The sequence below is a fragment of the Anas platyrhynchos genome, chromosome 8 (assembly GCF_047663525.1).
Source record: "Anas platyrhynchos isolate ZD024472 breed Pekin duck chromosome 8, IASCAAS_PekinDuck_T2T, whole genome shotgun sequence".
NCBI lineage: Eukaryota > Metazoa > Chordata > Aves > Anseriformes > Anatidae > Anas > Anas platyrhynchos.
In genome coordinates this window covers 10,558,004-10,570,657 of record NC_092594.1, presented here as the reverse complement: position 1 = coordinate 10,570,657, position 12,654 = coordinate 10,558,004, and the positions used below count along the sequence as shown (strand labels likewise).

General features: G+C 34.1%; 1 protein-coding gene across 50 annotated transcripts in view; it reads right to left on the bottom strand.

The window, feature by feature from the left end:
* LOC101794547 (uncharacterized) overlaps positions 1-12,654 on the bottom strand; it is an 80,890-nt gene that overhangs the window by 1,302 nt on the left and 66,934 nt on the right. For 45 of the 50 annotated variants that reach the window (XM_072042026.1, XM_072042033.1, XM_072042030.1 and 42 more), the window contains 15 exons: positions 11,059-11,097; positions 9,976-10,014; positions 9,640-9,678; positions 9,202-9,240; positions 8,830-8,868; positions 7,497-7,535; positions 7,115-7,150; positions 6,496-6,525; positions 5,371-5,406; positions 4,804-4,842; positions 3,640-3,678; positions 3,193-3,231; positions 1,831-1,869; positions 1,247-1,279; positions 412-441 (listed from right to left, as the gene is read on the bottom strand). In XM_072042026.1, the coding sequence (XP_071898127.1) occupies positions 412-441; positions 1,247-1,279; positions 1,831-1,869; positions 3,193-3,231; positions 3,640-3,678; positions 4,804-4,842; positions 5,371-5,406; positions 6,496-6,525; positions 7,115-7,150; positions 7,497-7,535; positions 8,830-8,868; positions 9,202-9,240; positions 9,640-9,678; positions 9,976-10,014; positions 11,059-11,097 (555 nt within the window). The remainder of the gene's footprint in view (positions 1-411; positions 442-1,246; positions 1,280-1,830; positions 1,870-3,192; positions 3,232-3,639; positions 3,679-4,803; positions 4,843-5,370; positions 5,407-6,495; positions 6,526-7,114; positions 7,151-7,496; positions 7,536-8,829; positions 8,869-9,201; positions 9,241-9,639; positions 9,679-9,975; positions 10,015-11,058; positions 11,098-12,654) is intronic. The other 5 variants (XM_072042029.1, XM_072042031.1, XM_072042041.1 and 2 more) reach the window with 5 other exon arrangements.

Genomic DNA, 12,654 nt, shown 5'->3' with positions numbered 1-12,654 from the left:
AATAATTCCCCTCATTATTGTTATTAAAAGCATAGAAAGTTTCAGAGCAATCTTTTTCTATTAGCCCCTTCTATTGTGTATATACTTCTAGCATTAAAAAAACATGTGCCACATCTGTAGTATGTGCAACTCAACAGGTGTTCAGTTTTCAAGTACTAAGCAGGAGTATAAAAAGTATAAATTCAAGAGTATAAAGCACCTACATGGTCCTGCTTTTTTACATTTTTATTGATACTGTTCCCATTTATTATATGTCCATTGCACATGCAGTCTCAAATGCTTATTCACATACAGGAAATCTGATAATCTATATATTGGTTAGACCTCACAAGTATAATCAATTCTTTCCATTTGCTGCAATACATAAATAGGAAGAAACCAGTAGAAACCACAAAGAGGAAAATTGCTTACCACTTGACTGCCCCCTGAGGAAGGCGAATTCTGCAAACAAACAAACAAAAAAAAGTAAGGAAATCTAGAAGTGTTCAAACTCAATGGTATTGAAGACTGTTTTGTCCAAGACCACTAAATTTTTTAAAAATAATAATAACAATAAAAAATATGCTGTGGGTTAGATTCAGACAGGTGAAGGAAATAGTTTTAGTTCCACATTCTCTTTATCCCATTTTATATGTGAAAACGTCAGCTACAGCTGATGAAGGGGCAAAAACCTATTTTTCTCTCATTCCATTATCACATTCCATACAGAGTTTCTCATCTGTATTTGAAAGAGGATTTAAAAAATTAGGAAGTGCTAAAAAATAAAAATGGAGGGAACAGTGTGAGGGGTTGGTGGGGGAAAAGGAGTAACCTGTAACTGAAAGACTCAAGAGTTGGGTTAATCAAAGCGATAAACAAAAACAAACAAACAACACCAAAACCTAAGGATTAACCAAGCAGGACCTACAAAAACCTACACAGATAAAACAGGAATTCAAAACTGGAGGACAGCAAAATGTAACAAGGTCACTAACTGGAATGTAAAGCAAGACAGATTCAGATTTAAAATAACTGAAACCAAAAGAGCTTCCCTGACCTGAGGCTGTTTCCCATATTTCCCATGTTTCCAATAGCAGCTTCTTTAAATATGCTCTAATACAAAAGGAACTAATATACAGTGTTATCTTCAAACCAAATCATCCAGAAATTGCTCTACTAACCGTCCTATTTATTTATTTATTTATTTATTTATTTACTAAGAAAAGATCTATGATGCTAAAAGATTCTATGATGAAATTTTTCTTACCGGTTTCCCAGAATAAGTGCTTCCTGAGTATCCCTGTAAAATATTAATAAGACATTTAATTTTGCTGTAGTAGACTACCCATGAACTGTTTGAAGAACATACATGAATCTAGAAAATGTCCTATATTAGTAGACTTTCATTTTACATTTTCCTTGCAATTTTTTCTCCCATTTTAAGTGAACGGTCTCAAGTAAGCACAGCTACACCTTTTTTATTCCATTAACAGTTTCAGAAGATTTTCAAAGCCATGTATCAATCTGAGTGAACAACAAAGTTTGAAACTGAAACAGCTACCCTGGTATTTAAATACGTAATTCCTAACAAAATTATCCAAGCACTTTCCCCTAGACAAATAACAGATATATCAAAACATTGTTGGTGGGAGGAATGAATGCAGCCTCACCCTAAGGTTGAAGTTTGAACAAAATATCCCAACTTTAATTTACTGGCCAGTTTTCTCAGGCACTTATGACTTACTTACTATTGTAACAAAATTTTAATTTTCAATTATATTAAACTATTTTAAATATTGTAAACAATATTTCCAAATTGGTTGTGGTATACTGAAAAAAGAATGTCCTTACTGGCTTTCCTTGATGACCACCTCCATAGGAAGACGAACCCTGAAAATAAAAATAAAAATAGCCAGTTTGTTTTGACTCTAAGCTTATTTGTACTTCACTATATACTTGCTAACTGGAATAAAGGACCACAGGACAATGAAACGTATTTTGTGCCCAGTCACCCCAAAATCCCAGAGAGTAGCCTATGTGAATTAAGAATGCTTAGCATTGTCCTGTTGTAAATATTTGTTTGTGTGATGTACTAGTCATAGAAAATTTAATTCAAAGTTCTTAAGAAGGAGTTGGTTTGTAGTTATAATGTATTCAATATATAGAAAGGAAAAAAATAAGGTCAAATTATACATTAATTCATTTGGAATCAGTCTACAGTTAGGAAAAAAAGGTAAATTAAAATTGAAATGAAGAATGAAAAAAAAAAGGAAAAGTTAAGAGTCTTTATGCTATAGCCCTATACAGCCCCAAAGAAAGCTCTAATAAGGAACATAATTTAAAATAAAAGTGAATACTGAAAAGCTAGTAATTCTACAAAATCTTATTTGGTCCTCTGACAAAGTAGCTCTGCTTATTTGAATGACATTGCCAACAAGAAATCTCACAGGCATTGACTCTAAGAAGTGACATCAAATATGGTACATAAAACGTCTCTCCTTTATGATTTAGATGGACGAAAATTAACAGTTGTGCCCACTTTTTAATGAACAGGTTCTATATGAACAGGTTTTATGTTCTATAAGAGAGAAACATGAAATAAGCACATTGCATGTGCTTATTTGTATCTCCTGCAATTGATTGACAAGAGCAAGGTCTAAATTACATGGTTGAAAACTCTTAAAGGGAAAAGGTAAAAATAAACATAGTGAAGTAGCAACTATTGTGTCCTTCAAAATGAAAATATTTTCTTCAAAGAAAGCCAGGAATATTTTCAAAGACATATAGATATAAAGTAATTGAAAAAGTGATCCCTGAACACACAGTGTATGATTGCTGAATGAATTTAAACAAAAGTAACTGTTCGTGAAAGTCTCTTACTACAAATAATGGTCCTGTAATCTCATTCTGTTATTACTAAAAATAATCTAGAGAATGACAAAGTCCATTTGCTAAGTTAAATGCTGGCAAAAAAATTAGGAAACTGAGCGAAAATAAATCTTGTGTTTGCATTTGTTGAGATTATCCAAACACACTGCATATTTATTTTGAGTAACTCTCAGAAAATGTCTGTAATTAATTGGCTACATTTTTTTTTCTTAAAAAAAAAAAAAAAAAGTAAAATGAAAAAACAGGCTTACCAGAAAAAAAAAAAAAAAAAAACACAAATAAAAAAAAAAAACAAAAAGTTGAACTTGGAAAGATTTTACTTACTGGTTTACCATATTGTCGGCCTCCCGAAGAAGATGAGCCCTGTAAGACAATCAAACACCTTTTAATTGAATAAAAAAGATCTTTTGTCACTGCCTTAAGACTATTTGTGCAGTATTTAGGACAAACTTACTTGAATGTTGTTTGAACAAAACTAACTGGTGTATTTAAAGCCTCATCTATCTACTATACCTCAAAACAACAGCAATTTATTATTCTGAATCAAAAAAGCAGTGTATGATCAAAGGTATGTTTTACACAGAGCAGTAATTATAATAATATAGATAATTATTTTATTCAACTTGCTGAAGCTACTTTAATAGATATTTACATATCCATCTACCTCAGATGTTTAAGCTCAGTAAAAATGAATGCATCTTTCAGCATCAAATAACTGACCCGGAGAGTACAGGGAAAGCATTAGCAGTGATGGGAAGAGAATACACTCACCTGCCCGCCATACTGGCTGCTTCCTGAGTGAGAAGATCCCTATAAATAAATAAATAAAATAAATAAATAAATAAAATCACAGAAAAAAAGTACTGAAGTATTCACAGAATAATAGAATAACAACAGTTACTCCTTTTTGCTGTGCAGAATGAAATATCATAGAAAGACCTTGTGACAGGAGATAGCAGCAGCAATCTGGGAGTGTATTAATCTAAAAAGATGCAGTTGAAAAACTTCTGACTAATTCCTCTAAATTCTTTAACAGATGAAAGTAGTAAATTTGGCCATCACAAAACACCCGCTAAGACTACTCTTTGACAAATACATGGATTTCAAGTGCCTTTATGTATGGTTCTGTTCAAGAGAAGAAAAATTCTGCTTGTGATTTTTCTGTTAGGTGAAGCATGCATACAGAGAGCTTTAAGTATATTTTTTTCCTTATTATTTCTAATAAGTAAGTTGGGAAAGATGTGATTTGTTATGAAGCTTATAAAACCTGAGTTATTTAGACCTCTGTTCTCTCTGTGCTACAAGAAATCATTGGCTCAATACAGTGATAGTGAACTCAAATGCTTTCCAGTGAAGTAAAAAGATTTTTTTTTCCCAACAGAGTAATACTAATGAAAAATATGTTCTGCGCTCTTATGAGATAGGCATCTATTATATTTGTTAACTTTTTGGGCCAGTAATATTTCCTCTATCTGTAACAAACTACTAAGTCTACAAAAGGCACATAAGGAGCTGCTTACAGTGAGAGGTTTGAATTGCAGCTGAAGATTAGGAAAGAAGTATTGTTGGCAACACACTCAAATATGTATTTTCAGGGCAATATAGTCATATATTTTGCATCATATTTCCAAGTACTTAGTCTAAAAAATTGCAAAAATAAATGCTAACTAATAATAAGATTGAAAAATAACACAGAAAATAGATTTTTAACTGGTACCATAGCCATGGGCAACTGAAACATGAAAATGGTTTAATTATCTCTTGAAGTAAGAGGCATTCAGAGGTAAAACAACTGGAATTATGATCTATTCACTTTCTTTGTATTGAATTTTGTTGCTGTTTTTTTCATTTCAGTTACTAACAGACCCTGCATCGTATTTTTCATTTAATAAATAACAAGTAGGAATAAAGTCTTGAAAACAAAGAGTTGCTTGCCTGTCCCCCATACTGATTGCTTCCAGAATAAGATGGACCCTGTAAAACAAAAAAAATAATAAAGTGAAATTTTGAAGCTTTGTATTTCTTTTTTTTTTTTTCTTTTTCTTTCCCCCCCCCCAACTACCACGCACCAAAAAATGGATCTAATCTAAACAATATTCTTAACACCAAGTAACTGAAAGAGCCTTATAGTTATTAATGCAGGTGGCAGATGGCTACATCAGAGAAAGAGCACTGTTATGCACTACGTTAGTATTTTTTCAATGAGATAAAACCTGCGAAATATTTTCAAATATTTTTTCAAAGTTTCTAAAGGTTTCTAAAACTACAATCTTGACTACTATTAAAATCTTGGCTCTGATAAAGTCAACAGACACTATAAAAAGATACAATTGAAATCTGAAGAGATTGATTCAATAAAAGCCAGATATAGTCCATTAAGAGCTCTGTCCCTATCTCTGTGATTAACTTAAATATTTAATGGCTTCTGGGCGAATATGGCAACCAAGCCATGTTAATTCCCGAGAAGCTACTCTGTTCAAGTGTTAAAGAATAATTGCTTACCTGTCCACCATGGTAGCTGTTTCCTCCAAAAGAGCCCTATATTCAACAAAAAATAGCAATTGTTACTTTGTGTAAAATTCAGTCTTATGTAGAGGAAAAACATAAGAGCATAAAAGCATCAAGAACATAATCTTGACTTATTGTGCCTGTGAAGTAATTCACACTGATTGCTAGTATACTTTTCTAGTTGGTTGATCAAACAAGTAAAGGTTTTAGTTTCAATTACTCCTTATTCCTTCACATTGGTTGCTTGCAAAGAGAAGCAAGCTAATAGTTTATATGCTGTTTTTAGCACTTCTGATACTCAGTGGTATACTTATGCAACATGGTTTTTGCTTGATTTCATAAGGTGAGAAAGAAGAAGTTAAGCAATTTTGTCTATACTGTAGCAACAGATAACTGAATCCAGTTAAAAAACAAATTAGCATAAAATTCAAAGCAGGTGTTTTTTGTTTGTTTTTAGTAGTTACAAAAATATAGAAAATACACTAAGACAGAAAAATGAAAATAGTAACCTTTAAAATAAATAAATAAATATGTTGTTCTGCTCCCACCTGAAAGCATTTTAAGCCAAGAATTTTATATTCAAGCTTGCTATTTCAATCATTCTGTTAATAACTATCATAGAAAGAGCAGTATCACACACACATATACCAAAAACAGCAAATATGCTATGAGATACTTGGAAAATCGTTTCTCAGAAAACTTCTGCACCTCTCTTACAAACCAAAGAAATGAAATGCTTTGAAGTAGTTTTTCATGTCTGGGTATTTTAGCGAATTGGCACTGGGTTTCCTTCAATACAACTGGAGAACATTACTATTTATTTTATCCAGGGTGGGGAAAGTGCAATTTATTTCCCACTTTTTTTTTTTTTTTTAAATAGAAATGCATCTGGGTGGGTAGCTAGTTTTGAATACAATATTACAGTTGCAAGTCAATTAATATTTTAGTCCTTAGCAAGTTCAAAATCTCTCACTTAAGCACAATGCCAAACAACTATTATCATTCATATAAATTCACAGGAAGAATTAATTCAAGTGTAGTTCCTTGGGAACATTCCACTTACACATTACTACGGAAATAATGTAATATACAAAGTAATATAATACAAAGAATACTTACTGAGCTTCCACCAGGACACAGACATCCACCCTGTATTACATACAAAACAAACAAGTTTATTTTTTAAGGAGTACATGATCGGAAGAAGCTTCTGAATTAAAAAGTCAAACTCATATTTGGCTATTGCAAGAGAACAGACTCAAGTTCCTGCTCAAAGACTCACTAAGCACCTTCTAAAAATTATCTTCTTTCTCTCTCCACTGTTCTTTCAGGCAAGTTGTGCATTCACTGTATTTTTTTCTTTTTTAAGTTAGTTAGTTTGTTTTTTAATATAATCTTATTTGTCATTTACTCTTACAGTGAAAACTATACTCCCACAAGGGCACGTAAAGAAATCTGAGTACAGAAAAAGTGTTGGTTATTCCTCTCCCACCTCCCCTGAAAAGAGGCCAGAGCAGCTGGAATGAATGCAGTATTCTTACACTCTACAGATATTAGGGAAAACTTTGGCCTTTGGGATCGCTGAATGACATGCAAAAGGAAAATAGCATGCCACCTAGGCTTCGGGCAAGAAGGACAGTGGTGAGAAAAAACAGTTCTTGTGAAGGAAATATACACAGGTAAATTGGGAGTGCCTGTCACTAGCACAATTGACTGGTATTGAGAAAGAAAAGCCTACCTGTCCACCATATTGGCTGCCTCCTGAAGAAAAGCCCTAGAATAAAAATGAGAAACAAATTATTTCTGTGTTACTCAGTAACATTCTTGATTGTTCTCTGTTCCTTAGCCTTTTAAACTGTTTCTGTTTAAAAACAAAAATGGATTTCTTAGATCAAGGTTGAATTTAAGGAAGCATTTCCAATATAGTCACACAGACCCCTGTAGCATTTGCTCATATAATGGTATACCACATAGACCTGTGTTTTGCAATCCTCAACACTTTTGCTTAAAGCTATGCTTCCTTAGATTTTTATTTTTTATTTTTCCAAACATTACAGAACAATGTTTTCTTGATGAACTCTTTACCAGAACTGCAAATACTATGAAGGTAGAGGTTTTACCTGTCCACTGTACTGACTGCTTCCTGAAGAAGCTATACCCTAAAGAAATAAGGAAGCATTTATATTTGTTGCACATTCTTTAACTTACAACCTGTTATTGAAAAACACAATTTTATTTTCCATGGATTTAAAAGCCACAGGAATATAAACTCTTCCTTTATAACCATTTAAAAATATCTGTTGGTCTTTAAAATGGCTATATTTTTAAATAGTACAATAAAGTTTAAATCAAAGGGAGCTTCACACAAGTGCGAATAGTACAGCTACACTGAATTCTGTGGTCAGGGCAGATGCATGTGTTTCACATTCCTGAGTGGGCTGACACAGTAGGTCTTAAATTTATCTACTCTGCCTGAACAGTGCTTTGCTGTAAGCCACCTTATATAAAGGACCCTGTTTTTCTCAGAACAGGGAAAGAGAGAAAGGTGAACAACAGGAAAACAACCCAGAGAGAGAAAAACAGTTGTCACCTAATGTCTGCCACCTGAGAAAAATGGACCCTGACACAAAGATACCAATTATTATTTATATCAAAAAGCTTCTTTACAGGATTTTGAAAGAAGCGCTACTTTCTTTCTCTGTTGTACAATGAAGGATTACAGAAAAGCACTCATCTTACTCCTTTATGTGTTCTATGCAAGTTAGGGACGATCTGTAACATGAATCTTCAATAATACTGACAGTAAGGAGTGATCATGACCTATTATGACTCTATATGTAGTTGCATTTGGGGGGCATTTTATTTTGACTGAAAATTTATTTCTCATCTAATTTCCTTTCCAATGAATCTGATGAGATATGTTTTCAGAAGATAAGGGCCAGTCTGTTGGGAGGTTTCACTGCATATGAAAGGCTTCCCGTAAGACTGCTCCAGGAACCTTCTTCATCCTCTTTCATTTCACAAGGGCATAGAACACCTTCCTTTAACAACTCCTAACCTTCTCCCATTCCCTTCCTGAGGCACGTTGTTCCTCTGATACCAGCTCTGTACTTGCGTTTTGCTAAGGGAGGTGAGGTGTTCCATTGGTTGAAGTAGAGGAGGAATGCAACTCAATTCCACACTTCTTACAGTGAGAACTAAGAAACCATAACAGTAGTAGAAGGCAAGAAGGTTCTAGAATGAGGAGCGTAAGTCAGAGGCTACAACAGAAGTACTGTCCTTTCATATTTTTTGTATTGTTTCAGATCACGATCATTAGAAAGCTGATGGTCTATAGTCATATTAACAGAGCTTACTCAAAATTATATTTTTTGCAGTAAATACAAAAGTAGTGAGTTATGAGATAGAAAGTGTGTCTGTTAGCATAAGAACTACACAGGAAGAGATTCTCACCTGTCCTCCATACTGGCTGCCTCCTGAAGAATGTGAACCCTGAACAAAAAGAATTAAGTGTTCTTTACGGCCATGTTATAGTACTCCTTTGTACCATCATCCATACAAAAGAAAGGTACCCCATTTCTTTCACTGCAAAACTATGAGTCGGATTAACCAGACTGTGCAAAATATCTGATGCATCTACCATGACGCATCAGAAATTACATCTCCTAAAAACTTTCTTGTGGTTTTGTATCATGTACATTTACAGTTACTATAAGCAGCAAACTAAGTAGAATATAAAAATAACCAATCTTAGAGTAGCCTCTTACAAAGAACTACTTATTATCTCGTATAAATTCATAAATACCAAAAGGGAGGAATTCTTACCTGTCCACCATACTGGCTGCCTCCTGAGGAAGGTGAACCCTGAATGTCAACAGAAAAGAAACTGAAACTTCTTTACATCCATATAATGAGACTTTAAAAGTTTTTGGTTAGCTTCACAAACTATTTATTTCAGAAAGACATGGCATCTTACCCCAAGGGACGGTATTCACATATACACACTTTTATGACCTAGTCCTGCAAATTTCTGGAGCCATATGACTCAACCATGTATTTTACATTCTATTTCTTCTTAGTCTTAAATATGGCCTTCATCTAAACTTGTTCAGTTTAATCACAGTAGCAAGCAGAGTGCTATATTGAAAGACTTTCTAGGATTATAGACTAATATAAATTAATTTAAAGGTGGGCAGACATCAAATAAGATACAAGTTATGCTTAGGTAAGAAAAAAATATAAGTGGGGACTATTAATGCTTACTCGTCCACCATAATGGCTGCCTCCATAAGATGATGGTCCCTGGAAAAATATTGCAAATTGTTTTTTTCTGTTTCACAAGATTTAACAGAAAACAAGGTAACTCACGGATATGAGAATACATCTGCATTTTGTTCTTTTACTGTTTTGTTTATAATCTTCACAAAATAAACTCTGCATTTTCATTTTCTTTAAATTCACAATATTACTAGAGAATAGATCACTAAAAATGTTCTCAAAATTTTAAATTGTGGCAGCTATCCTGATAATCTTTTAGTTGATAAGAGTCAAATATTGGTAAGAAAAGATAATACAGAAATATTAAAAATAAGAGCTTACATGTCCACCGTAACGGCTAGTTTCAGAGGAATATGAATCCTGTAAAAAATGCCAAAGAAGTGAAATATTTGCCGTAGGATTTCCTTAAATCAAACCACTACTATCCCAGGACAATAGGAGCAAGACAACAAGATAAAAGGGAAGACAGGTTAGCAAGACTTTTGGTATGTTCTAATGACTAGAGTTCAAGCCTTACCACAGAACTTCAGGAAATACCTGAATTGCCAATCCATACTGAATTTTTTACTTTTAAAACACAAGCACTTTTGTTTCTCTTGATGAACTGCAATGTCACAGTACTCCTGAAAACATTTTCTCTTTTGTTCTGCAGACATGATAAGGCTTACATACCTTTCAAAAGGTCACAATGGAAATTGTTTTCTACCTTGCCTCACCATGTACCTCAAGATTTTCTCTCAGAGAAATAGCAAATAATTTCTTCCTGCACAATCTAGCACATGCTCCTTTATGCTTATGAGACAGGTGCTAATGTGATGAAAGATATTTTGTTGGATATGTGATTTTTCTCCAAAAGAATCCTTTCTACTGCAGATGATGTAGAAAAAAACAAAACAGCATTCGCCTTAAATCAAACTTCTTTGTCAGCAATACAAGCAGCATGACACCAGAACATGCATCTTTCAAACAAGCCTTTCTGCCTGGACATTTTTTTTGTTGTTGTTTTGTTTTCCGTGACTCAAATTCTTTATTTCTGATGAATGATCATATGTCACTGTTATTGATAATGTTTTGATGATACTTATCATGATTCACAATTCTTTTGTGTCACCACGCTTGTAATTGTGAGTTTGAATAAAAAATGCTGCATTCTGGTTCATTGTTTCCCACATGTATTTTTTATGTGACCATCATCATGCAAGTTCCCAAAAAATGAGGGCAACTAGTTGCTCAGAATGCCATCATGTACTGCTTTTAGGATGTACCAAACTCAACAAATTTAATTTACTGAGTTTTTGCTCTCTAAACAAAGTTCCCACAAACAAACTGAACTCAATAGAGTTTTTGAATAACCATCATTTTCCAAAGTGTCAGGGTGGCTTTTCTTTCTGAATGAGTACTTACTTGGCTACTGTAATAGCTGCCTCCAGAAGAAGATGTGCCCTGTGGAAGAAAAAAATATCAGTTATTTTTCTCTAACAGAACTATTTTAAAGACTTCTGGGAGGACAATAGTACTTGCAGTTCTATTTTAACTCTTTTGCTTGAGTTTAAAATCCACTCAAAATGTAAAGTCTATCCTTCCCTATTTTGCTAACATGTCTAGAATTTAATGTGTACTTGTCCAGTAGAATGGCTGTCCCTAGAGCACTTTTAGAGGAGAAATATCAGTTATTTCACTTCAGAGGATCTGACTGAAGGACAGGCAGTTTATTTCTTTCAGTTTAAAAATCAGTGAACACGCTGAAGAATGACACACCCACAAAAAAGCTTTTAATATTCATTCTTGCAGAGTACTATGGACCTTTTGAATTCTGCTGTTTTTCCACAAGATCCGCTAAGCCTCATTATGAAACAAAACTGTTTTGTGTCTAGTACATAATGTTAAACACTTGTCAGAAATGTGTCCTTCATAAGGAATCCTTACTGCGCAAAATGGCTTTCCAATTGCGCTGTAGAGAAGATACTAAAAGACAACATTCTGAGGTGGACCCCAACATCCAGCTGGGGGAGAACTGAGACCTACAGTAAGTATACACAAGCCATTTTCCCATGCTGAGGTACTGGGTACATCTGTGCATTGTGGATTGGATCAGGAGTGTACCATTGAGATGAAATTCCTGGTAGCACCCACTCACTACAGTGGTTTGCATCATGAAGTGGTCTTGGAGGGAATGAATTAGATGCCTTTCAGGTGAAACTAAATTGGAAGATGTTCTTTAGGGACACAATGCCTTTCAGTAGTAAACTGCCTTTTGGTCCACAAGACTAGAACTAACCCTTCTGGAAATGTGTATAGTGTGGCCATCAATTCATCAGCAATGACCGTTTCACTCTGTATATCTGTTTCTATAAGCTTGCAGTAGTTGTTCATGTATACAGAGCTGCTATGTTCCCTTACTCTATATACAACCCCCGATTCAGAACTGCTCTCTGAAGATGGCCAAGTCAGTATAAAAAAAACTCAGTCCTAATCAGAAGATTGAAAGAAAGCAAACTCCACCATAATATTAAGGATGTAGAACACAGACAAGTTAGAATATTTTCCTGACTGTAAATCTATACACATTCCTACTTCTTACAAGAGAAGCACAAGGCTAGTTCTATTTATCCCACAGTATTAATTCATACGGTGCATTTATGTAGCTGTATCTAAGCTGGCTTTATGCCAGCTAGCAGACTGACAAGAATGCCACAGAGTTCAGTGCTAGGTACAGAAAGATCCCAGTGCTTTTTTTTTTTCCCTTCTAGTACAGCACATATGGAGTTCCAGTGACATGTACTGCATGACTTTCTAACTCATGAGGAACAAAACTGATCTTGAGAATGCTGTAAAACAGGTCTCTCCTGCAAAAAGAGTTCTTATCCATATGAGGTGATTAAGATCACATAATTACTGATCAATGAAATACTAAACTATTTCTTGCAGTGAATGATCTGAGAGGAATACAAAACAGATAAAACTGTGTGTCCCTAGGGGATATTTTGACATCATTCCAAG